The sequence below is a fragment of the Salvia miltiorrhiza genome, unplaced genomic scaffold, assembly GCF_028751815.1.
Source record: "Salvia miltiorrhiza cultivar Shanhuang (shh) unplaced genomic scaffold, IMPLAD_Smil_shh original_scaffold_462, whole genome shotgun sequence".
Taxonomy (NCBI): Eukaryota; Viridiplantae; Streptophyta; class Magnoliopsida; order Lamiales; family Lamiaceae; genus Salvia; species Salvia miltiorrhiza.
Genome location: NW_026651554.1, coordinates 159520 through 184350, shown reverse-complemented (window position 1 = coordinate 184350; position 24831 = coordinate 159520). Strand labels below are relative to the sequence as shown.

The following is a 24831-nucleotide window of genomic DNA, read 5'->3' as shown; positions in this document are numbered from 1 at the left end:
ATTTGCATCGGACCAAGAGGTCCTCATAGCAGCTTCGATCTTGTGCTCACAAATGGGTGGAGAAGATTCCATTTTGCAGCTGCTGTTTTCGAAATTGAAGAACAGATAGAAGAGGGCTTTCGAAATAAGGGTTACAGATGTGTTTTATATTGAAGGTGAAATTAGGGAGAAAACGACGTCGTATTTCATTTAATTAAACGACATAGTTTCACTCCTGCTTAGTAGCGCTCAACCCTAGATAACACGGAAAACAACAACGAACTAAAACATGTTTTTCTTTCATGGAGTAAAAATCGTATTTGGAATTAAAACAAGTAAATGCAGAAAGCTACAGCTAGGCTAGCAACTCCTACACATGGCATTCATCTTTGACAATCTTTAACAGCTGCTTCTCCCTCTTCAATAAAGGTTGAATCATTATCTTTCTTGTCACACACTCTAATCCTCTTGGTTCCTTCCTCAAAATCAACTCGTTCCTCCTCAGCAACTGGTGGAATCATGAGATCAGCTTTCCCAATGGAAGATCTTTGTTCCCAAGGATAAGAAGAGAATTTCTTCTTCAAAAATTTTTCATCTTCCCAAGTTGTTATCCCAAACAACTCTAACTTGTGGAATTGCTTTACCATTTCTTAGAATGGTTTGTTTCTCGACAACCTCAGTCGGTACAAATTTGTAGGTGTCGTCTTCATCAACATCTAGGAGATCTGATGTGAGATTATGACGAGAGCTGAGTGTGTGCTTTGAATACTAAAATAACTTTTATCGAATCTCATAAAAGAGATAATACAAAATAATTTTGCTGATACATTTTCACAATATGATTAATAAGGGGAAAAATGACCTTTCTCCATATACCACTCAGTGAGATTTCTCTCCACCACTTCCAATTATGTTTAGTGAATTGTTTACTTTTATTTTAAGTTTGAACTATAATTTTAAATTTTTAAATTCATAAAATTTGAAAATTTTAATTAATTTAATTAATTTTTTTTCTTCCAAAATTTACTGTTATTCGATTTTTTTTTTATTCCACTGTTAGAAATTGAACTCAAATTCAATTCAAATTTCCATTTCAACTCAAATTAAAGGGCGACACCTTAAAATTGAAAGACAAACAGGAGTGCAAAATCTGAACTAAAGGGTGGTAGCTCAAATTTTCCATTTTAACTCAAATTTCTCACTAATTTACTAAGTACAACCAACCCTATAAAATGGATTATGAATTAATCTATTTAAGTTTATCGGAACATATATAAACGAAGAAATATATTAAGTTTAGTGGTTCCATATTCGCTGAACGTGGATAACTTATTTGATTATATTTCAGAATAGTGACTACAATACTAATGCTCCCACAATTACTAAATAATTACAATTACGAATAGGAGTATATATATCATGGTGGTCCACTATGATCCACCAAGGGTTACATTAATTTTTCAATTAAAATATAAACCAACACCTTATGACTTTCACTCCACACACTCAAACATGCAGATAATATTAACATTTGCATAAGTTACATTAATATAATTCGTTTCTCGATTATATCTTATATATATCACCCACACACCCTATAACTCTTCGACATCATCATTTCTCATTAGTACCCACTAATTATTTTTTCTCTGTTTTTTCACAATTATTTCTTCTTTAATTTACATGTTTCAACAATGGCAGCTGAAGCCAAGAAAATCCTCTTCGGGAAATACGAAATGGGAGCCCTTCTCGGCCGCGGCGCCTTCGCCAAAGTGTACCTCGGCCGCCGCCTCCCGCCGGCCGCGAAGGAGACGGTGGCGATCAAGGTGATCAAGAAAGACGAAGCGATCAAGAGCGAGAAAATGATGGAGCAAATCACGCGCGAGATCGCCGTGATGCGGCGCGTGCGCCACCCCAACGTCGTCGAGCTCAAGGAGGTGATGGCCACCAGGTCCAAGATCTTCATCGTCATGGAGTACGCCGCCGGCGGCGCGCTCCTCTCCTCGGTGCCGCGCGGCCGCCGCCTCGACGAGGCCGCCGCGCGCCGCTACTTCCAGCAGCTCGTCGGCGCCGTCGACTTCTGCCACAGCCGCGGCGTCTTCCACCGCGACATCAAGCCGGAGAACCTCCTCCTCGGCGCCGACGGCCGCCTCAAGATCTCCGACTTCGGCCTCTCGGCGCTCTACGATAATTCCGGCGCCGACGGCGGCGGCCTCCTCCACACCCGGTGCGGCACCCCGGCCTACGCAGCGCCGGAGGTGCTCCGGACCAAGGGCTACGACGGCGCCAATGCGGATATATGGTCGTGCGGCGTCGTTTTGTATGTCCTCCTCGCCGGATTCCTCCCCTTCGACGACCGGAACCTCGCCGTCATGTTCAAGAAGGCGATTAGGTCACAATACTCATTTCCGCCGTGGTTCTCCACCGAAGCGAAGCGTTTGGTGATGAAATTGTTGGATCCGAATCCGGGTAAACGGATCTCGATTTCGGGTATTATGCGGGTCGCATGGTTCAAAAGGGGTTTGCGAAACCCTAATTCTATCTCCATGCAAGAATTTACTATGCTTGATGATGAAACTGAGGTTACGATGATCAAGAAATCCCCCTCTTCTCCGGCGATGTTGAATGCGTTTCAGTTGATTTCATCGATGCCGACCGGCCGTCTCGACCTCTCGGACACGTTGGTGGCGAGCCATCGGAGAGGGGACTTCACATTTACCTCTAGGCGTTCGGCTAAGGTGACGCTAGGGAAAATTGAGATGGTTGGGAAGAAATTAGGGTTTAGGGTTGCGAGGTTGAAGGACTTCAAGTTGATGTTGTTGGGGGCGGTGGAGGGCCGGAAGGGGCGGCTCTCGGTCACGGCGGAGGTGTTCAAGGTGGCGCCGGAGGTGACGGTGGTCGAGTTTACGAAAGTTTCCGGCTACACTTTGGAGTGTGTTAGGTTTCGTGAAAAGGATATTAGGCCGGGGTTGAAGGATATAGTTTGGACATGGCAAGGGGATAGTAGTTTCAAGTGTTGCGATCAAATTAGTGCTCAAGAAATGGTCTAAGTATAATTATTTTATATTTTATTCATATATTTATTATGTTTTTAATTCTTATTCTAGTATATATTGGATTGTTTTTTTATATTGTAAGATGGTTTGATGGATCAAATATTTGGATCTAATCTCATACATATTTATAATTTAATTTGATGTTTATAGTATTTAGATCATCCGATGGATTTTGGCGCCTCTTTAGATGATCCTCGATCTGATCCACAAGACTTCCTCTATTTCTATTGTTGAAGTGATGTACCTATGTTTCTTTTAGAATTTATGAATGATTTGTATTTGACTGTAAGCTTGATAATTAGTAGTCTTCACCTTAATTAATCTACAAATTTGTTGTAAGAAACAAATTATTCCTTTTATTTTCTTCTCTCTTTAAAATGACATTTTCTTTTTCTCCGTCGCCATTGCCACCACCTCCGTTCGCCATTGTTGCCACCACCGGTTCTCTCTTTTTTAGGGAGCGTTTATTTTGAATGATTAGTCTTATAAAAATAGTAAGGTTAATCCCTTATTTACTTTGTTGGATTGAAACTTTGGGATATCCCAAGGCTCTTGATTGTTTTTATTATTTAAGCTAATTTTGCTTGATTCTAATTATCCCATCAAAAGGATGGGATTCCTACTCTTGAAAATAAAAATATTCAATCATCCATTTTATCAATCATACAAAGTAAACGCACGCCCCCTTGGCCTATATATATATGTCTGCGTATCTTTTGTTTTTCATGTTTGTTTTTTTCGCCGCCATCTCGCCGGCCGGAGTAAGATAGAGAGCAAGTTTGAGTGCCCATGGGGTTACAAATAGATCATTAATGAAGAATTTAGAGCAAGTTATTTTGATTTGTATCTATAAAAATTTGGAATAAAAACCCTAATAGATCGAGATCATCCAAGCACACGTTGGGCCAAGAGGTCCCAATCATCCATCGAATATTTGGGTTTTCGTTGCGTTGTACCGATGATAACTATAAGGTCTCAAATTGAGATTAATTATTTCCAGATATATATATATATATATATATATATATATATATATAGTCAAGCTATATCGGTAAATATAAGATATTCAATTAGTTAAATTAACTTGGAACAAATACGAAATATTGTAAAGTATATAAAATAAATAAATTCGGGTATATATTCCACCTATTGTGTGTTTTTTTTTCTTTTCTTTTCTTTTTTAAGATGCATGATATATGTGAGGCGGAGGCCCAATCCAAAATTATTTTGCTCAGGCATATGATTTCAAGCAACCTACATATTCATATAAACTAGCACACGCCCACTCGTGCGATGCACGATCAGTATGAAAACTGAACGATATTTTAAATAAATAAATAAATAAATATGCATATTAAATATATGTAATTTAAATATAAATAAATGTAAATATAAATCTAAATAAAAAATTGAAATTATCCACGACATAATTTCAATAAAAAACATAAATTCGAAAGTATATAAATTTTCAATTACCAATTAATTGATTTTCATTGATAATTAAAAGAAATTATAAAAGAGAAAGGAGAGATAAAAGATGAGAGAGAAAAAAAATTTGTAACTTTAATTGATAATAACTTATTCGTTTTAAATTTATTTTTTATAATTTTTATATCAAATTAAAGATCTTATCTTTAATTTAACATCCATGTTGAATATTTTTTTATTAATCAAAGTTGACGATTTCTATAAAAAAATCAAAATAAAAAAATGAGGAAAGAGAAATTTTTGTGGAAAAAAGTAGCTGTTATACTGCTCTTTTATACTCCCTCCGTCCATCAAAAATATGCCACTTTACTTTCGACACGGAGGGAGTATAATATATAGATAGATAATAGCAAATAGAAAAATATACAAAAAGAAGAAATATCTTTTCGCCAAAATTTATTTGCTATTATCGTAGGGAAAAAAAAAACCTGGTCCGATAGCAACTTTGGTTTTATAGTATTTATTTTGTGTATTTTAGGGAAAATCGCCGAATTTTCTATCATTATTTTAATAACAATTTTCCAACAAAATTACTAATATGATTAGTTTTCTCATCTTTATATAGTATAGCGGTCTCATCCGTGTGTAAGTAATTTTTTCATTTTTATATGATGTAGAGATCTCGCCTGACGCCTGCGAGCGGGTGGCTTATTATATATTTTTGACCATACATATTTTTGGATCTTGATAATTTAAGAGGTTCTTTAACTAAGTCCATAAACCTTAATTTCAAAATTTCTTTATTCTTATCTTTTGTACTTTATGAAAAAGCTTGCTTTGTTTCAGCAAACTAGGGATGACAATCGGGTACAACGGGCACGGATAGTGATTATCCATACCTATATCCGCAAACTAAATGGATAGTAGATTTTAACCACGAAACTATCCGTGGATATCAAATGCTACCCAAACCCGCCACCCGCGGATATCCACTATCCGTCGGGTATCCGTTAATCCGCTATCCGTCGGATACCTGCCACCCGCTATCCATCGGACACCCGCGAAATAGAATTCTAACATAAATTTATAAAAAATTTAATAAAAAAAATAATAATAAGATGTTGGGCCTTAGGGTTTAGGTTGTATTTGGGCCTTTTTCACATATGATATGTGTCACACCCCAATTCTTGAAACAATAACTATAATGGGGCACGACTCATCATTTAAAATAAACAAGGGAAAAACCTTGTTAAATCCGAATAAAAGGGATAACAATCGGACTTAGCCCCTTTGGATGAAGAAAGACAGGTATTCAAGTGATACAAATCAATCAACAAGCATAATAACTTCAGGATCACAAGTTTAGTATCATGCTTCAGATAACCAACTTTTATGGAATGAAATACTTGCGAATTAAAAGTCTCGACTCAACAAAAGATATTATTTAGAGTCACAACATAAAGGTCTTAAGTTAATGAAAACAAAAGACATATACTGGCTAGTTCTACAGCGGAAGTCAAAATAAGGAGTTGAACTCTAGCCTCAGCTCATCCCGTCAGCACCAGCCATTAACCTGAAAAACAATTGAAGATTTTTGGGCTAAGTACTAATGTACTTAGTGGGCTGCAACTTTAAAACATTTCATAATCTGAAGAACAATTTATCCAATCATACTGACATGAATTAGAAGGTTTTGAAGTGAAATAACTTCTAAGCATGTTAAAACATTTCATATAATACTTAATTATTTTGCGCGCGTTTGCACACTCCATTATGTTACTCGCTGTGATCCCGGACCATTTAGTCACCGACGGATCTCTGTCTCCCGCTGACTTGAACTGAGGGCGTAACCCAGCCAAGTATAATAAACATCGGAAATTAATCCAGACATGCCTATCATTACTATGCTCCGGAACACATCCCGTCGAGCACCCTTATAACGCCTCTGGTTAGTGCCCGATGGGGATCAACCCACCGAGTCAGCTAACAAGTGTACACAATTCTCAAATAACGTGTTAGGCTATAAGAGAACCTCAATTGATTCGTTGTGGCGAGCCTTAAACATGGTAGAGTTCACAAAAATATTTATTGGATAAACAGTTTATATTTCACGAACATTTAAGCTCATTAGCTCAATCATACATTTGGAAAATAAGCCTACCTGAATAGGCAAAGCATGTCGTTTAACTTTACTTTGAATCGGAATAGCAGTGCTAATCCTCCTGACGTTCAAAGCCTACAAGAAATTTATTCTTAATAGGTCTCTTAAATCTAAACTCAAGTCACTGTAAAGTGCTTAACATTCTAAGATTCACTTAGCCGGGTTTTCAAAATTTAATGAATAAATAATTGAAAACATTTCTCTTGAGTTAAGAACACCAACAATATTCTTACTCATCTTTCTTTTGTAATTGGAAATTATAAATAACCAATTAAATCATGATGCAATGCATGACTCATTTCATTCTTAAGCATATAAGTGTTTACTTAAAATGCACAAGTGCTCTACTCTGTTCTGCTCTGCTACGTTAACTAGCTCTGGTCTCTACCAGCTCTGGCTATCCCAGCTCTGCTCTACAGCTCGGGTATCCCAGCTCTGCTCTGCAATCTAGCTCTGCTCTGCGATCTAGCTTTGCTCTGCAATCTAGCTCTGCTCTGCAATCTAGCTTTGCTAGTCAGCTCTTCCGGTCAGCTCTGCTCTTCAGCTCTGCCGGTCAGCTCTGCTCTTCAGCTCTGCCGGTCAGCTCTGCTCTTCAGCTCTCCGGTCAGCTCTGCCGGTCAGCTCTGCTCTTCAGCTCTGCCGGTTAGCTCTGCTCTTCAGCTCTGCCGGTCAGCTCTGGCGTCCGAGCTCTGCAATCCAGCTCTGGCGTCCTAGCTCTGCAATCCAGCTCTGCTCTTCAGCTCTGGCATCCGAGCTCTGCAATCCAGCTCTGGCCTCCGAGCTCTGCAATGCCAGCTCTGCACTGCTCTACCAGCTCTGCCTGCTCTGCCCAGCTCCGCACAGCTCTACTCTCCTACTCTGCTCTCATCTCATTGCTCTGCTCTTCACCCCCAACCTCTGAACACCTCACGACTCTCTCTTTCTCAGCCCACCAGTACAGCTCACGCCGATCACCTCCTTGGCAACGGCGAAGCGCCGTCACCTCCATCTGTTTCCGGCGACCGCAGCAAGACACGGCCGCCACCCTCAACTCTCATCTACTCTCGACTGATCCACCCACACAGCCAACACTCCAAAAAGCACGACTCTAAAGCAACATAAAAATAAGACTCTACCTTTATCTATTCTTTCAAAAGTTATGCAGCTAAAACATATAAACACATAAAAACATGAACATGAATATGGGTTTCTAAATCGAAAAGTGAAGTGAAGAAGCAGGGGAGTTAAAGGTGAAACCTTGGCTTGAATCTGCTGAGCTGCTGTGTGAATCGAGAGTTATGGTTGCTGCTGTTCTTGAAGTTTTCTTCGGGTGTTGGAACGAGAGAGTGAGAAGTGAGTGAATTGAGAGAGAGAGTAGATTGGGTGTTGGCGGAGGAGGTGTATATTTGAAGAGGGGAATAGTGAGGCGGTGGAGGTGGAGAGAAATATCTTAGTGAAGATGGGTTGGGCTTGATGTGAAGATGGGTTGGTGACGAAGCGTCGTTTGAGCTTCGCGCAAATAAAATATCCTGTGCCCACAACTAGACTAGCTAGTGGTAAGTCCAGAGTCGAATCCACAGGGAACTGAGCAGTAACTCCTCCTGCAAGGGTGTCACTAAAAGTGGTTTGTATTCTGCAGGGTTCTGACCACAACGTGCTTATGGGCAGAACGGGGTTTCCAACTTAAACTGAAATAACAAAAGCACAACAAAAAATATTTTTTTTACCGAGGGAATATTCCCTCGGTAAATGCATGATTTTCCCTCGGTAAAATGTTTACCGAGATATCGCCGATAAAAACGCCCCGTCGTTATTTTCAATGTCGGTAAAAAATTTACCGAGTGAAAATTCCCTCGATAAATTTACCGAGTGATTTACCGAGGGGTTAGGTCTCGGTAATGTTTCGTCGGGTCTAATGTCGGCTTATGCCTTAATTTTACCGAGGGAAATCCCTCGGTAAAGTTTGATTTTTTATGTTTTTAAATTTTAATTTTTCATATACCTAGTTACGACAACCTATTTATCAATAAATCCAATTACAATATAATCTAAACATAATTTAAAATTCATTCGACATTGTTCAATATCCAAATGTTTATGTGTAAATATCATAATAACATAAAAAATACTAAATAAAATACATTTAAGCGAAATATCATTATAATGTATCAAAATGTACTACATGAAAGTTAAGAACCTCCCGAGCCACTACTCCTCGACTACTGGGACCTCAAGAACTACTGGAGCATCTCATTAGTCACCCGAAGTGACTCCTCCAATCGGACTCTCTGCTCGCGCTCTGCCTGAAGATGCTGGAGTGTATGCTCGCGCTCCTCCGTTGCTCACAATCTTTCAATCTCTTTTCTTGTTCTTGACTTCTTCCTATACTTCTCACGAGTTAAGGGCGGAGTGGTATACTACAAACATAAAAAAGATCATATAATGAGGTGTTCAAACATAAAAATGTTATGGTAAATAGCCAATAAGATCAATCATAACTGTAGAACTTAAATCACTTATACTGCAAAATAAAGACACCAGACATACATGCTTTGTTAGATCCACATGAAGTATATTGGCTTTCTGTTGAAAATCTTCCTGTAAATAAAGATAATGAGATCATGTGATAGTCACTCTGTGTGTGTGGGATCTTATGCACTTCACACGCACACATATAATATACTTTTAATATAGAAATATTTGAATTGGTCTTTTTCTATTTACCTTACCTGCCCCAAACCAAGAAGAAAGAAAAAAGAGGAGAAGATGATATTATAAGATACCTCAAATTATCTGCTCTAAATCATGCAAGAATTTAACTAAGATACCTCAAAGTAAGCCTCAAATTATGATGATCGAAGAGGGGATACTTCTGCTTAGGAGCTCAATCTGTGCAAGGAATTGTGAGCATATATATATACATGTATATAGAAATGAAAAGGAATTGAAATCACTATATAGAATTGAAAGCAAAGAACTCACATTTACTTTCTTCCAGTCAGCAGTCTAACCATACTTTTCTGGCTCACTCACCTGCCATGGAAAATTGGGAGAAACATACATAGCAACAGTTATAGCAGATTCAAAAGCATGATTCTAAGTATCTTCCACAAGAAACCGATTATTCTAACAGAGCCATTGCTCATGTTATGATCGAACCGCAAACCTTCAATCTATCAACATTAATTTCATGAATAGTTATTATTAACTACAAAGTTTCTCTATTTTCCAAATTCAATTGCCTTTGGAATAGATTTATATGTTGTGGGCCGGCACTATGAAATGTCCACAACAAATATAGATACTTTTACCAATTTCTCATGTATTCTGTAGCATTTGTGATTGAGCAGATAGAAATTTTAGTCTCAAACTCCTGTTCATTTGATTAGAATTAATTGAAAGTAAGTTGTAGTCTCAAAAAGAATAATACGTTTGTTTTCTGCAGAATTTGGGGAATAATAGCATCTGGGGAATAATACTCACAGTTCAATTTCTTTAGCTGCTAGAAATTCTGCAGTGTTCTTCTCAATCCCAGACTTTCGAATCCAATTCCTGTGGATACAGATAGCATAAACCTCATCAAGGTTTGCTTAGAACTTTAAATGACAACATAAATCTCAAACAACACAATCCAACTTCAAATGACAACATAGAACAATCTGGTCTAGGAATTCCAAGTGAAGCAAAAACTTATTTCACACCAGACCAGTAGCTACCAATCAATATCATATATGGTCCACCATTTTCATGTTTTTTTTAATTAAATTCATTAATAGTATATAGTACTACATCATTATATTATATATAAAAGAAAAGCAAACCTTTTCACATCAAATTCCACATGGCATAATAAATCTCACAACAAATATAGCATTAGGGGGAGGAAGCTCCTGTTAATAGCAGTAACCCCACGCCCTGTGTCTTGTTCCTGTAATTTCTATTAACAAACAAATCTATCAGGAGAATAACTCATATGGTAGCCCATAAATTTAAGGAGCTGAGGACATAGAATGGCTTCCAGCAAGAATATGCATGTTCTTTGATGTAGTCAATAAAAAAGAAGTAAAAGATAAAAGCAAAACTTGATTAGTTCTGCGTTTTGAAGCATCAATGGGACTTTACTAATGCTTCTCATTTCTGCAATGATTGAACATCTCATGTGCATAATTATGATCATATTTAGTGATCCCCTGAAAGTTTGCTAATAGAGTCCGAAACCAGATTACAGAGAAATGATCACAGCTCACTTCTTCAGCGTAGATAGCCATTGAAATTAAATGGCGATTAAATATTATATCTACAATTTAAAGATGAAACTTACAGTGGAGTATAACTTGAAAAGCTGATATTAGAGGAGTATAACTTGAAAAGCAGTGGGCGACAGGCGGCGAGCGGCGGTGGCCGTGGCGACGGCAAAAGCGACAGTGGAATGAGGAAGCTGACAAGGATGTGGTGGCTGGCAATGAGAGAGAGAGAGAGAGAGAGAGAGAGAGCTCACAGCGCAAATGGTGGATGGCAGCGGAAACAATGGAGGTGGACGGCAACGCAAATGAGGCGGACGGCAGCAGCGATTAGGGCTTCTAATTTGGGGAGGGAAAGTGTTGTGGGGTGGAAACCAGGGAAGTAATTTAATTCAATTTACCGAGGGAATGTGTACTCGGTAAAATGAACAGCTATAATTAAGAATTAAATTTAAACTTTACCGAGTGATTAAATCCCTCGGTACAAAATTCACTCGGTATTCTCTCAGCGTTCTCTCGGTAAATTATGGGAATATTCGAAAATACATATTTCTTGGAAAACTGTCGCAAAGTACTCGGTAATCACTCGGTAAAAAAATGTTTTTTTGTAGTGAAGGTAGATGAATCAAATAACAAAACAATCCTGACTTGGGTTCGAATCACTAAACATGAACTAGGCACTCGATCATTGGTGCAAAGATAAATCACTATACTCGCATACCAGTGGTTATAGGCATAAGAATTGTTGCACCCCTAATGTCACTTGTCACGCACGCAAAAACCCCTTGCCTAATCTATCCTTTCAGTTTATGATCCCTTAGAAGGTTTAGTTAATAGAAATCAACTACCCCGGGCAACATTCACGCTCTCTGCGATGGCCTATCGCTAGTTGTGTTTTGCCCAGAATGCTTTAAGATTTAGATAGACCTACTTGACTCTTACGCAGATATTTCACCGCAGTCACGGCTCCAACACTCGTTGTACTATTTTGGAGGTCGATGGTGTTTCGCCTTTTGCCCAAAGTATTACTTGTGGCCAAAACTCCCTAGTTAACTAGTGATCAATTAATTAACCAAGTTGTTACAACCTTATTGGAATCAAACCTAGTGTATCGGGAATATGCTCATACAGTTGTTATGCCCAAATTAGACCTCTCGAGTTAAGTGTTCATGCTTAGACCATCTTGCCCAAATCAGAATATAAAACTTAGCCAAACATAAAGTAAATAGCAAAAGCAAAAGACATGATTAAAAGTAAACTGAAAATATGTTAGATAACCTAGAACTATGCCCACAGCCGGAGCAAACTTGAACTCCTCAATGAAAATAAAATGCACAACAGTCGGTTTTTCAGCACCCTTGGCTTCGAAAGCTCTTCGGGTATTTATAGGTGCGATTAGGGCAACAGAAGGCCCAGCCCATGGTGTTGCGGCCGGATCCATGCAAGGCATGGAGATGCTATCCATTTTCAGACCTAGTATCTTGAAGATTTGTTTACTTTCGGATAAGGCGGAGGTTTAGCCTCATCGGTCTCTTTTGGATGCTGCCGCCTTCGGCCCGTATCAAGCGCCTACTTTGCAGTCCTACCTCGCCCGTCTGTTGTGCTTCTGACTTCTTTCCCTGTTCTCCTCCTCTTGCCTATCAGCTTTCGTGCGGTACTTATGGGCATAAGGGATGGTTTTGCCTCCGAATCCCCTTTGCTTCCGGCACACACCTCTTTCACGAAAGGTGACAGCAGTTTTGACCCCTGGAGCACCTTTTGCCCACAAGCTGGTCCTGCCACAGAACAACGCCCTCCCAGGCGACCAAACAACACAAAACTAAAGGAAAAGGCTCGATCTAGACCTAAAACAAACACGAAAACAGGGCACAAACTTGGGCTCATCAGTTGGGCTTTCATTTATTATCCAAAGGTAAATAAAACATAAGGCCCAACATGAGATGCTTGAATGCTTAATTAAATAAATATGCAATGCATATAAATTTAATTACTAAATTTACAAATACTTTTGTAAATTATTTTTGTTGGAATTAAAATAAATTCTTTTTCTCAATCCGGCGTGAATCATCTTAAATCTAAGTTAAAAAATTATTCTAAACTTAGCTCGAGGAAACGGGGTATTACAAGATCCGCCGCCGCCTCATCCTCCGCTCCGACGACTTCTGCCCAAGCCGATCAGATTAGATCAGATCCATCTGCCGATCAGATCAGATCCACCGCCGCCGCCACATCCTCCGCTTCCGACGACTTCTATCCAAGCCGCGAGATCTACGTGCTCGGCGCCGCTGCTGCGTCAGCCGCTGTGAGAGAGGAGAGAGATAGAGAGAAGAGAGAGAGAGAAGAGAGAGACGAGAGATAGAGATGAAAAGATATCAGAGAGAAGAGAGCGCTGGCGATGCTAAAGCGATAGGCGAGAGGCAGAAGGTTAGAATAATCATGACATACAAAAAAATGGCCAAATTTTATCTTTTTTCAAATGGTGGACAAAATTTGATGTTGTATGTTGAATAGGGTCATTCGGCCCTATTATTTCTATATATCATATAGTACTAATTTTATCTCACAAATTTTGTTCACATGACACACCAATAACGTGACCACGCACGTGACACGGAACTTTTAAGAACTTTCAAAAAAAAAAAAAATACACGCATCCACGGTATTGATAATTTTCCGTTGTAGCTTAGCTTTTTTGTCTACCTATTGAAATTTCCATTGAATTTGCGCACACGGTCTCTACTCGTTCATGCTATATTCTTTCTTTTTATTTATAGAAAAACGTAATTCAACGTAATATACATCATTGTATGTAACAACTCACAGGACACGAAACTGCAAGAACTAAATCTTTCAATTCATGTTGAAAGAATTCTAAAAATATTAAAAGAGAGCTAGCTAGCTAGTGGCAATTAAAGATATTATCACGACCAACTTTCTAGGTCAATTAAAATTAAGATACTAGCTAATGATAAACATATTGCCTCGTCTAACATCACTAATAAGAGCATTGCCTCTTATTCGAGTAGAGGAGGCATCGAGTAGCTAGGGCGATGCAGCCCTTCTTATTCGACGAGTCCTCAATGGCTCAAGTACCACCCGATGGTCCATATATACGGCGCGTGTTTACACGTGCTGAAATTTAAAAATTAACGGCTAAATTTTCAATTCCTTTTTCTTTTCTTTTTTTCTGTTGCCAACAACTATTTTAGCCCTTTGATATATATATTTTTTCTATCTATAAATACGTATCCCTACAAACACTTTCATTCACACAACAACAATTCTACTCCTTCAAGCTCCCCAAATTTCTCTTTCAATATTTTATTCTTTTTTCTTCAAAAAATGGCGGAACCCCAACACGATTCTTCGTCTGATTCATCCGACGGTGTAGCTCAAGCGATCATAGAAAAATAATGCAATTTAAATTTGAAGTAAATTGTATTATTTAAATTTATGCAATTAAACTTAAATGAAAAATACATAAATCAAAGCTAAAAAAATCAAGTAGGTTATCAAGTAATCCCAATGCGGCCTTCTTACTCAATGTGATCTTCTTTTATCAAGTAAGCTATCAAGTAGGCACCAATGCGAATGCTCTAAAGATATGTATTAACTTTCCAACACAACACTTACCTTTAGTTTTAAATATTTAATTTTCAAGTTTCGGTGATTGGATTGATTTTTCATTACTTGGCGTAGACGTGTCAATCATGCAAGAAATAATCAAGCACAAGTTGACAGGAAACTGATTATGCATTTTAATTAACAAACAGCTCCTCAACTGATTATGCTACAATTCCGTTTTTTTTAAAAAAAAAAGGTAAAAGAACTGATTATGCTACAATTTAATTAATTAGGTAAAACTACTCTTAAAATCATGCAATTGTTGCATGCATGACGTTTGACAGCATGATGCCAAATTTTCAACGTTGGCCATTTCTTTGTAGTTTATTTTCTTCGTCACGCTAAAGGGAGAAAAAGTGACCACTTTACATCCAGCTGCTAGGATATAATCTATGATGTATATATAGATTATCATCATAGATTAAGTATGGTGATGATAGATTAAGTATAGTAGGAGAGACTGACATGAATTTTAATAAAAGAAAAAGTTGATCATTTTACTTCCGTTCTGTAAAAATACAGTCATGAGAATGATATGGATTTTAATAAAAATGGCTAAGTATATTATGAATGGAGAAAAGATCATCTTTCTCCCAATTAATTATTGTACTAATTATATTAATTAGTGACATGAGTTTTAATAAAAAATAATGTTAATAATAATAATAATTAATTGTATTGTGATTGGAGAGAGGGCTATCATATAGTAAAATAGGTAAATAAGTTAATATATGGTGGATAATCTATCGTGGCATAGTGGGATAGTGTCTCCACAATTAAAATACTACATATAACTACTTTTGTGAACACTTCAAAAAAAAATTAGAACTAATTTTACAGGATAGATGGAATATAATAATTCGATCCTATATATTTATATATGTTTCTACTTCAACTATCTTCCTTTTAAACTTAAAGTCTCATTCTCTTATTTACTTTAAAATTTAAAGAATAAAAATACATAGAACAATAATATAGATTTTTATAGGGGACTATTGGGGATGAACCCAATCATTCATAAGTGACATCAGTCACTTCTGGATCGGCGATCTCTAGCAATTTGAAATCATGAACAACATTAGAGTCCTCAGAAAAGCATCGATGGGAGTGTCGATAAAAAGGCCCCAGACGTTCAAGTTACTAAAGTGATAGAAATAATGGAAGTATAGCAAGTAACGGACGATAGCAAAGTAGTAGTAGTAGTAATAATAATAATAATAATAATAATAATAATAATAATAATAATAATAATAATAATAATAATAATAATAATAATAATAAAATAGTTTCTCTGAAATATTGGGATGTTCCGGTGATCTCGGAGTTAAAGCTACCGAGCGCTGTGAAATAAGGGGTAACGAACGTCTGAACCAGAAGGCTAGTTGGACGATTGAAACCCTAGAGTATTGAAAGCATGGAGGGGGTATAGGATATGACTGCGTTGATTCCCTTCTTTGTTTCAGCAGCTTTGCTAGCTGCCGTCGTTTGCTTTCGACCTCCTTTGGTTCTTGTTCTTTTTGGTTGCTTGTTGTTTTCTTGTAATAGACAAGGGCTATTTTTTCTCTACGGGGTTTTTTCCTTCGGATTTTCCACAGGAGGGTTTTTAACGAGGCTCGGCTCATTAGCCTGCGTCATGTGCTTGCAATAATTTTTTTCCAGGTGTTTCTCAATAAAATTATATTTCAGTGGTATGAGAGTGAGAGATCGTGTGTGAGTACAATAGTGGATACAATTGATTATGGATCTCTGACTTGATTAATGAATTTGAATATATTTGAGATGTTCCTAAAAGGAGGCGGCTAGGGTTAGGGTTTTCTGGAACGTCCATTACAACCCTAGCGGTTCTGATTTCTTAGGAAACGATCCTTTGTGACTCTCGTGTCACTTCGTCGTCGATAACCATCATTTTTAGAGTTTTTCTTCCTGGCAGATTCATGTATCTCTGGCATATGGATTTGGCTCTGAGCCTTTTTCATGAGTGGGGTATGAGCTGCGTCATTGGACAAGCCCATTGATTCGTATAATTACTATTAATTGCGCTTATACGAATTTTACCCACTACAAGAACAAAATAGAAAAAAAAATACAAAACGGTAAACACACTCTCACGTGAATTTTGGCTGAGCTTATAAGCTCTTCAAAACAGCTTATAAGTTTCTTCAAAGTGTTTGGCAAAATAAGATCCTAAAGAGCTTATAAGATGTAAAAATAAGCTCTAAGAGCTTATAAGCTCCCCAAAAAATAAGTTCTTCAACCCAAACTTATTTTGTCATTATTTTATAAGCAACACTCATTTTACAAAAATAACTCAACTATAATTTTTTATTTTTATCATATATCATTCTAATTTAATATCTTTTTTATTCTCTCTCTCTAACTAAAAATTCTCTCTCTGTAACGAAATTTTTTATCTCTAGCTTATAAGTTCAATTATTTAAACACTTTGACAACTTATAACCTCTTAAGAAACTATATCTTATAAGCTCGTGAAACATCTTATATAAACTATTGGTGCTTATAAGCTCTTTAAAATAAGTTTAGCCAAACACCCTCTTAGTATAACGCGCTAAAGTGTTAAGTGTCTTGGCATAATCTTTTCGGGGTTAATTAATTGTCACGTTGCTACAACAATTATCATTTATTTTACAAGTTTAACACAGACTTATTTTTCAAAGGTTACAATAATGTCATCCTCTTTTAATTTTTATTAAAATTTATATCCTTAAATATCTTTTAATTGGTATAACTCTAGATATATAAATTTTTCTGGTGATAAAACAGAGGTGGATGTTGATTTAATTTTCCACGAACTAAAGTATGTTTATGAATGTTTCAAATGTTGTACTCCCTCCGTCCCTAAAATAAGTTCTTCTTTTTCCTTTTTGGGACGTCCCTCAAATAAGTCCTCTTTCTTTCTTTCCATTTTTGGACAACTACTCCACCACTAATAATACTTTATTTATTCTTACTTTTCACTTTTTCACCACTTTCAATACTAATCATAACACTTTTTCACCTTATCACCACTCTCAATACTAATTGTAATATATTTTTCTCCACTATTAATACACTTTACCACTTGTCTTTAAAACTCGTGTCGTCCCCAAAATAGGTTCAAAGAGGAACCTATTTTGGGGACGGAGGGAGTATTTAAATTATAAAATTGGTGAAAATTCAACATGTTGTAAGGGCATTGTCATATAAATTCTTCTTTGAAGATAGTGATCAACTATGTAATGTCATGTCATTTGTTACAAAGTGGCTTTACAAACGCGCCTTCTTTTTCTAGTCAATTGTTGACTTCGTACTCAATTGAGATAGTTCATCACTTTTCCTATTATTGAGCCTCATAAAAAAATACATTAATTAATATGTATATGAAAATTATTTGGGTTGAATTATTTTCCATTGTATGGTTAAATAAAATTTATTATTATAATAATTTAGATGAAAATAAACTATATCAGCTCTCGTTTTCCTTGCGACCGTGGCACCTAAGATAAATTATCAATTTCCTGTGAGATCGATCATTTGTTTATCACTGATTATGCCTGTTTTGGGTTTATGAGATTTATAAATTTATTTGCATAAAATTATAACGGCGGCTTCGCAACTACCAATCGAGATTTCGACCAAATTTACAACTAATATGGCTAGCCAAATAATTAACGTGACATAATCAGTGAGATAATAAAATGGCATTGTTTTTCCTTCCCAACAAAATGTCTGTAAATTACTCCAACATAAAAATGTGTCTGTCTGATTTTGGACACAAGCTTAAAATTTTCCTAACAATGGTTGGATATTAAACTAATCTATTTTTGCTAAGGACTTGGATTCCTATCTAATTTAACTGTTGATTTTCCTATCTAATTTTCTTAAAAATTTGAGGTGGCCAAATTAATCGATGAATAAAACGACGTTGATTTTCACTGTCTTTTTCGATTAAAATTGCATACAATTAACAAAATTCAATTTAAATATGAGGGTATAAATACAAGCAGAGGCACAATTATTTTATTTTCAAATTTTAGATTATCCGCCTGGCAATATCAAGCAATATCTATATAATGTTTTATAAATTATAGCCTACTCAAATCTAGAATTGATAATTTGAAAAGAGCTCGTAACTTTTTAATATATAAACTAATCTAATTTTGAACTTAATTAACACTACCCATTAATTAACTTACGAGCAAGCACGTAATTATAAATGATCAAACATAAAATCATGCAGTAGTTTGATTTCTAGTTTATAAGAGTGTGCACTTTTTACCATTTTGGGACGTTCCACAAGAGTGTGCAATTTTCTTTTTTGGACATTTCTTTTACTAATAATCATGCACACTATGCGACAGAGGGAGTATCATTTTACTAATTAATTATTCTTATTTGTAATATCCAAATATTAAATTATATATACATATATTATATACTTTTCTAAGGAGAAAATTAAAAATATATATTTTGAGGAAAAGTATGAACATTTAAATTTAAATACTATATATTTAAAATAATAATTAAATTATTAAGCTCACAAACCTTTTTTGAACTAATTAAGCTCATATACCTTAAACGCGTGTTATATTAATCAATCTCAAGTTTAACTTGATAATAATTACGTTAGGTTTGAATTAGAAAGTTTCGATTTTTCTCGACCTATACCTATACCTAAAATATGCATATGTGTCTATCCATTGATTATATGTTTCACTAGAATGTCTCTTAACTTAGTTAATAAGTAAACGCCACACGTTAATAAATGACTATTGACTTAGCATTTGATTTGTACAACGACCCATTGACTTCAACAATTTCCTCGACATTTCCCACATTCGTATAATACAAGATGCCTTCTAAGAAATAGTGTGCCCAAAACAAATAATTTCTAAATTTTATACACAATTGTCAATATAACCATAAAAACTACGGCTTAGATATCGACATTTATAATATATATATATATATATATATATATATATAGGAATGGGATCATATAGATCACAATGCTTATAATAGATCCGTAAATCCAAATCTAGACCACACATTTATGACATGTGGCGCATCAAGATGCATAAAGGCATTTCAAGGCAAAATCTGGAGAGGGGTAAAATTGGAATGTAATTTTCGGATTTAATAATTAAAAAATATATATATTTTAGATTTTCTCAAAATAGATATATTTTAGATGCATATAGTTTCCCACGAAGATGCATAAAGTTTTCACATGAAATGCATAACTTTGAACAGAAAAATGCATTTGATTTTTACAGTTTTGGTATTTTCACCACCCCACCCCGCACCACCCCCCAACCCACCCCACACCACCCCCCAAATTAGTCATGTTTCACATGCATATAAAATCAAACAAAAGTGCATAAAGATTTTACATAAAAATGCATTAAATTATACAAAAAATGCATTTCATTTTAATAAATCTGGTATTTTCGCCACCCCACCCCTGCCCCACCCCCCACCCCCCCCCCACCCAATTTTTTTTTTTAAAACTGATTTTCTGACCACTGACCCCCCACCCCCCCCCCCCACCCCCCATTTTTTTTTCAAAACTGATTTTCTGATTGTTGATTCGCTGACCCACCCACCCCCCAATTTTTTTTATAAAAAAAAACTGATTTTCTGACCGCTAACCCCCCACCCACCCTCCAGCCCAAAAAAAATTATATTTTTTTTAAAAAATGTAATGCATTTTTGTGTGAAAGTATATGCATTTCTGTGCGAAAGTATATGCATATAAAACATGTGATTTTTTTATGCATGTAAAAATCAGTTTTTCAAAAAAAAAAAAAATTTGGGGGGTGGGTGGGTGGGGGGATCAGTGGTCAGAAAATCAGTTTTTGAGAAAAAAAAAAAAAAATTGGTGGGGGGTGGGTGGGGGGTGGGGGTGGGTGGGGGTGGGGGTGGGGTTCTGGGGTGGGGTGGGGTTCAGGGGTGTGGGGGGTGGGGTTGGGGTGGGGTGAAATCTTATGCATTTTTATATGAAACTTTAAGCATTTTTATATGAAAGTTCATGCATTCTCGTATGAAACTTTATGCATCTACAATATACTTATTTTGAGAATATCTATTTTTTTTTTTCGAAAATTACATTCTAATTTTACCCCTCTCCAGATTTTGCCTTGAAATGCCTTTATGCATCTTGATGCGCCACATGTCATAAATGTGTGGTCTAGATTTGGATCTACGGATTTATTATAAGCATAGGGATCTACATGAACTCAACCATATATATATATATATATATATATATATATATAGGGAGAGGTTCAAATAAAAACCACTAAATAAAATTAGAACAGAGAACCATCTTAAACCATTCGATCATCAAGATCTACGGTGGATGCATCATCTTGGTGGATGGATGCAGGTCCTGGGTTCGAATCCTGAAGGGAGCAAAAAATTTATTATTTTCGGATGCATTAAATTTAATAGCGAATGCATTAATTTATATAGCAGATGCATTGATTTTAATGGTTCTTATGTTCTCACGATAAGTGTGGTTCTCACTATAACCGCACCATATATATATATATATATATATATATATATATATATATGGTGCGGTTATAGTGAGACTACCAGATTTATTAAAATGAAATGCATTTATTGTATAATTTAATGCATTTTTATGTGAAAACTTTATGCATTTTTGTTTGATTTTATATGCATGTGAAACATGCATATTTTTTGGGGGTGGTAATGGGGAGGGTTGGGGGGTGGTGTGGGCTGGATTGGGGGGTGGTATGGGGTGGGGTGGTGAAAATACCAAAACTGGAAAAATTAAATGCATTTTTCTGTTCAAAGTTATGCATTTCATGTGAAAACTTTATGCATCTTTGTGTGAAACTATATGCATCTAAAATATATCTATTTTGAGAAAATCTAAAAAAATATACATATATTTTTTTAATTATTAAATCCGAAAATTACATTCCAATTTTACCCCTCCAGATTTTGCCTTGGAATCCTTGCCACGTGTCACCATCTTGATGAGCCACATGTCATAAATGTGTGGTCAAGATTTGGATCTAGGGATCTATTATAAGCATTGGGATCTATATGATCCCATTCCTATATATATATATATATATATATATATATATATATATATATATATATAGGGAGAGGTTCAAGAAAGAACAATAAATAAAAGAAGAACGGAGAACCATTTTCAGCCATTCGATCATCAAGATCTACGGTGGATGCATCATCTTGTTGGATGAATGCAGATCCTGGGTTCAAATCCTGAAGGGAGCATTTTTTTTAAATTTTTTTAGTGCATTAATTTTAACAGCGAATGCATTAATTTTAACAGTGGATGCATTAAATTTGATGGTTCTCCCGTTCTCACAAATAATGTAGTTCTCTCTAGAACCACACCCTATATATATATATATATATATATATATATATATATATATATATATATATATATGAATGAGATCATGTAGTATCCAATGCTTATAATAGATCCGTAGATCCAAATCTAGACCACACATTTATGACATGTGGCGCATCAAGATGCATAAAGGCATTTCAAGGTAAAATCTGGAGAGGGGTAAAATTGGAATGTAATTTTCGGATTTAATAATTAAAAAAATGTATTTTTTTTAGATTTTCTTAAAATAGATATATTTTAGATGCATATAGTTTCACACAAAGATGTATAAAGTTTTCACATGAAATGCATGACTTTGAACAGAAAAATGCATTTAATTTTTACAGTTTTGGTATTTTCACCACCCCACCCCGCACCACCCCCCAACCCACCCCACACCACCCCCCAACCCTCCCCATTACCACCCCCCAAAATAGTCATGTTTCACATGCATATAAAATCAAACAAAAGTACATAAAGATTTTACATAAAAATGCATTAAATTATACAAAAAATACATTTCATTTTTAATAAATTTGGTATTTTCGCCCCCCCACCACCCACCCCCCACCCATTTTTTTTTTAAACTGATTTTCTGACCACTGACCCCCCACCACCCCCCCCCCCTCAATTTTTTTCTTTTCAAAACTGATTTTCTGATTGTTGAGTCGCTGACCCACCCACCCCCCCCGCACCCCCACCCACCCACCCGCCCCCCCAAATTTTTTTTTATTTTTTAAAAAACTGATTTTCTGACCGCTAACCCCCCACCCACCCTCCAGCCAAAAAAAAAAAAAATACTCCCTCCGTCCACGAAATGAGTACTCATATTTCCTTTTTCGTCCGTCCACGAAATGAGTACCCATTTCCCTTTTTGGCAAGTGTACCCCACACAACCCTTTAATTAATACTCTCAAAAAGTGGGACCCTTAAACTATTCACACTACACTCCATACATTTCTTAAAACTCGTGCCGTCCACAAATGAGTACTCATTTCGTGGACGGAGAGAGTATATTTTTTCAAAAAAATGTAATGCATTTTTGTGTGAAACTATATGCATTTTTGTGTGAAAGTATATGCATTTCTGTGCGAAAGTATATGCATGTAAAACATGTAATTTTTTTATGCATGTAAAAATCAATTTTTCAAAAAAAAAATAATTTTTGGGGGGTGGGGTGGGGGGTGGGTGGGTGGGTGGGGGGTTAGTGGTCAGAAAATCAGTTTTTGAGAAAAAAAAAATTGGTGTGGGCGTGGGTGGGTGGGTGGGTGGGGGGTAGGGGTGGGTTAGTGGTCAGAAAATCAGTTTTGAAAAAAAAAATTGGGGGGGGGGGGGGGGTTTGGTGGGGTGGGTGGGGGGTGGGGGGTAGGGGGTGGGGGTGGGGTTCAGGGGTGTGGGGGGTGGGGTTGGGGTGGGGTGAAATCTTATGCATTTTTATATGAAACTTTATGCATTTTTATATGAAAGTTTATGCATTCTCGTATGAAACTTTATGCATCTACAATATACTTATTTTGAGAAAATTTATTATTTTTTTTAATTTCAAAAATTACATTCCAATTTTACCCCTCTCCAGATTTTGCCTTGAAATGTCTTGCCACGTGTCACCATCTTGATGCGCCACATGTCATAAATGTGTGGTCTAGATTTGGATCTACGGATCTATTATAAGCTTGGATACTACCGGAACTCAACCCTATATATATATAGGGAGAGGTTCAAATAAGAACCACTAATAAAATAAGAACAGAGAACCATTTTAAGCCATTCGATCATCAAGATCTACGGTGGATGCATCATCTTGGTGGATGAATGCAGATGCTGGGTTCGAATCCTGAAGGGAGCAAAAAAAATATTTTTTTTTGGATGCATTAAATTTAATAGCGGATGCATTAATTTGTATAGCAGATGCAGTAATTTTATTGGTTCTTATGTTCTCACGATAATTGTGGTTCTCACTATAACCGCACCCTATATATATATAGATTATTTAGTTATTTATTTATTTATTTATTTCTGACCATATGTTAATCTGTTTTTACATTTTGATAGTGACTAGTGAGCGCGGTTGTGTGAAATGATGAGCCCACCATGTCTCATATTTCGACTCCATTATTGGTAAGTTGAACTTATATTATATAATAAATTGCATGTTAAAACTACTAACTATTTAGCTTTTGATGTGACATGCAAATAGTAGGAAAGAACATTAAGTCACTAAAATCCACTGTTTTTTTTTTTTTTTGATCAATTAAAAATCTATTAAAAAACTGGGGCGGTACCAGGAGTACCAAAAACATCATACAAGTGGTGCGTACTCGTTAGAGCACCACAAGGTAAAATCCACTGTTTCTTAATTAACTGCTAATGCATGAAACCAGTGGGCTAAGCCCACTGGCCACCGGGTCCTCACTTAAGTGAAGTGACCCGGGTTCGATCCCTCTTGAGAGCGAATTGGAGATTGGTGATATAAGGTGGATTTTGGTGAATGGAGAGATAAGGTGGTTCTTGGAGTGGAATGAGAAACTAATTACACTATAAAAAAATCGTTGATTACCGACGGCGAAATGCCGTCGGTAACAAAAGACGGCCGCCGGTAAATAGTGTTACCGGCGGCGATAACGGCGGCAAGCTCCCGCCGCTAAACGGTTCGTCGGCAACGAAAATAATGGCGGCGAACATCCGCCGTCGGCAGTTAACGGCGGCGATGCCGCCGGAATTGTCGCCGTTAAACGGCGGAGCCTAGCCGGAGAATTAGCGGTGGCAACCATCGCCGCTAGTTACCGAGGGCGATTTTGCCGTCGGTAGAGAGCCACCGGAGTCCGGCAGACCCTGTCGGAAAACTAGCGACGGCGATTACCGCCGCTAACTAGCGGCGGCAAAACGCCGTCGGTAACAGGCTACCGCCGTCCGGTGGGTCTTTGCCGGAGGATGGCCGGGTATTTACCGAGGGCAAAAGCCGTCGGT

General features: G+C 36.7%; 1 protein-coding gene and 1 long non-coding RNA gene across 2 annotated transcripts; one reads left to right on the top strand and one right to left on the bottom strand.

Annotated features, from left to right (window-relative positions):
* Positions 1–1595: 1595 nt before the first annotated feature.
* Positions 1596–3185, top strand: LOC131004821 (CBL-interacting serine/threonine-protein kinase 25-like). The gene has a single exon (XM_057931576.1). The coding sequence runs from the start codon at positions 1674–1676 to the stop codon at positions 3027–3029; it is 1356 nt and encodes a 451-aa protein (XP_057787559.1). The 5' UTR covers positions 1596–1673; the 3' UTR covers positions 3030–3185.
* A 5462-nt stretch (positions 3186–8647) lies between these two features.
* LOC131004820 (uncharacterized) lies at positions 8648–11252 on the bottom strand. The gene is made up of 6 exons (XR_009095113.1): positions 10925–11252; positions 10087–10155; positions 9586–9636; positions 9432–9492; positions 9151–9201; positions 8648–9020 (listed from the first exon to the last, which is right to left on the bottom strand). It is a non-coding gene; the product is annotated as an uncharacterized LOC131004820 (long non-coding RNA).
* Between the last annotated feature and the right edge of the window lie 13579 nt (positions 11253–24831).

Excerpts from the sequence above, each read along its gene's own strand:
- LOC131004821 (XM_057931576.1), top strand. The coding sequence starts at position 1,674 with ATGGCAGCTGAAGCCAAGAAAATCCTCTTCGGGAAATACGAAATGGGA.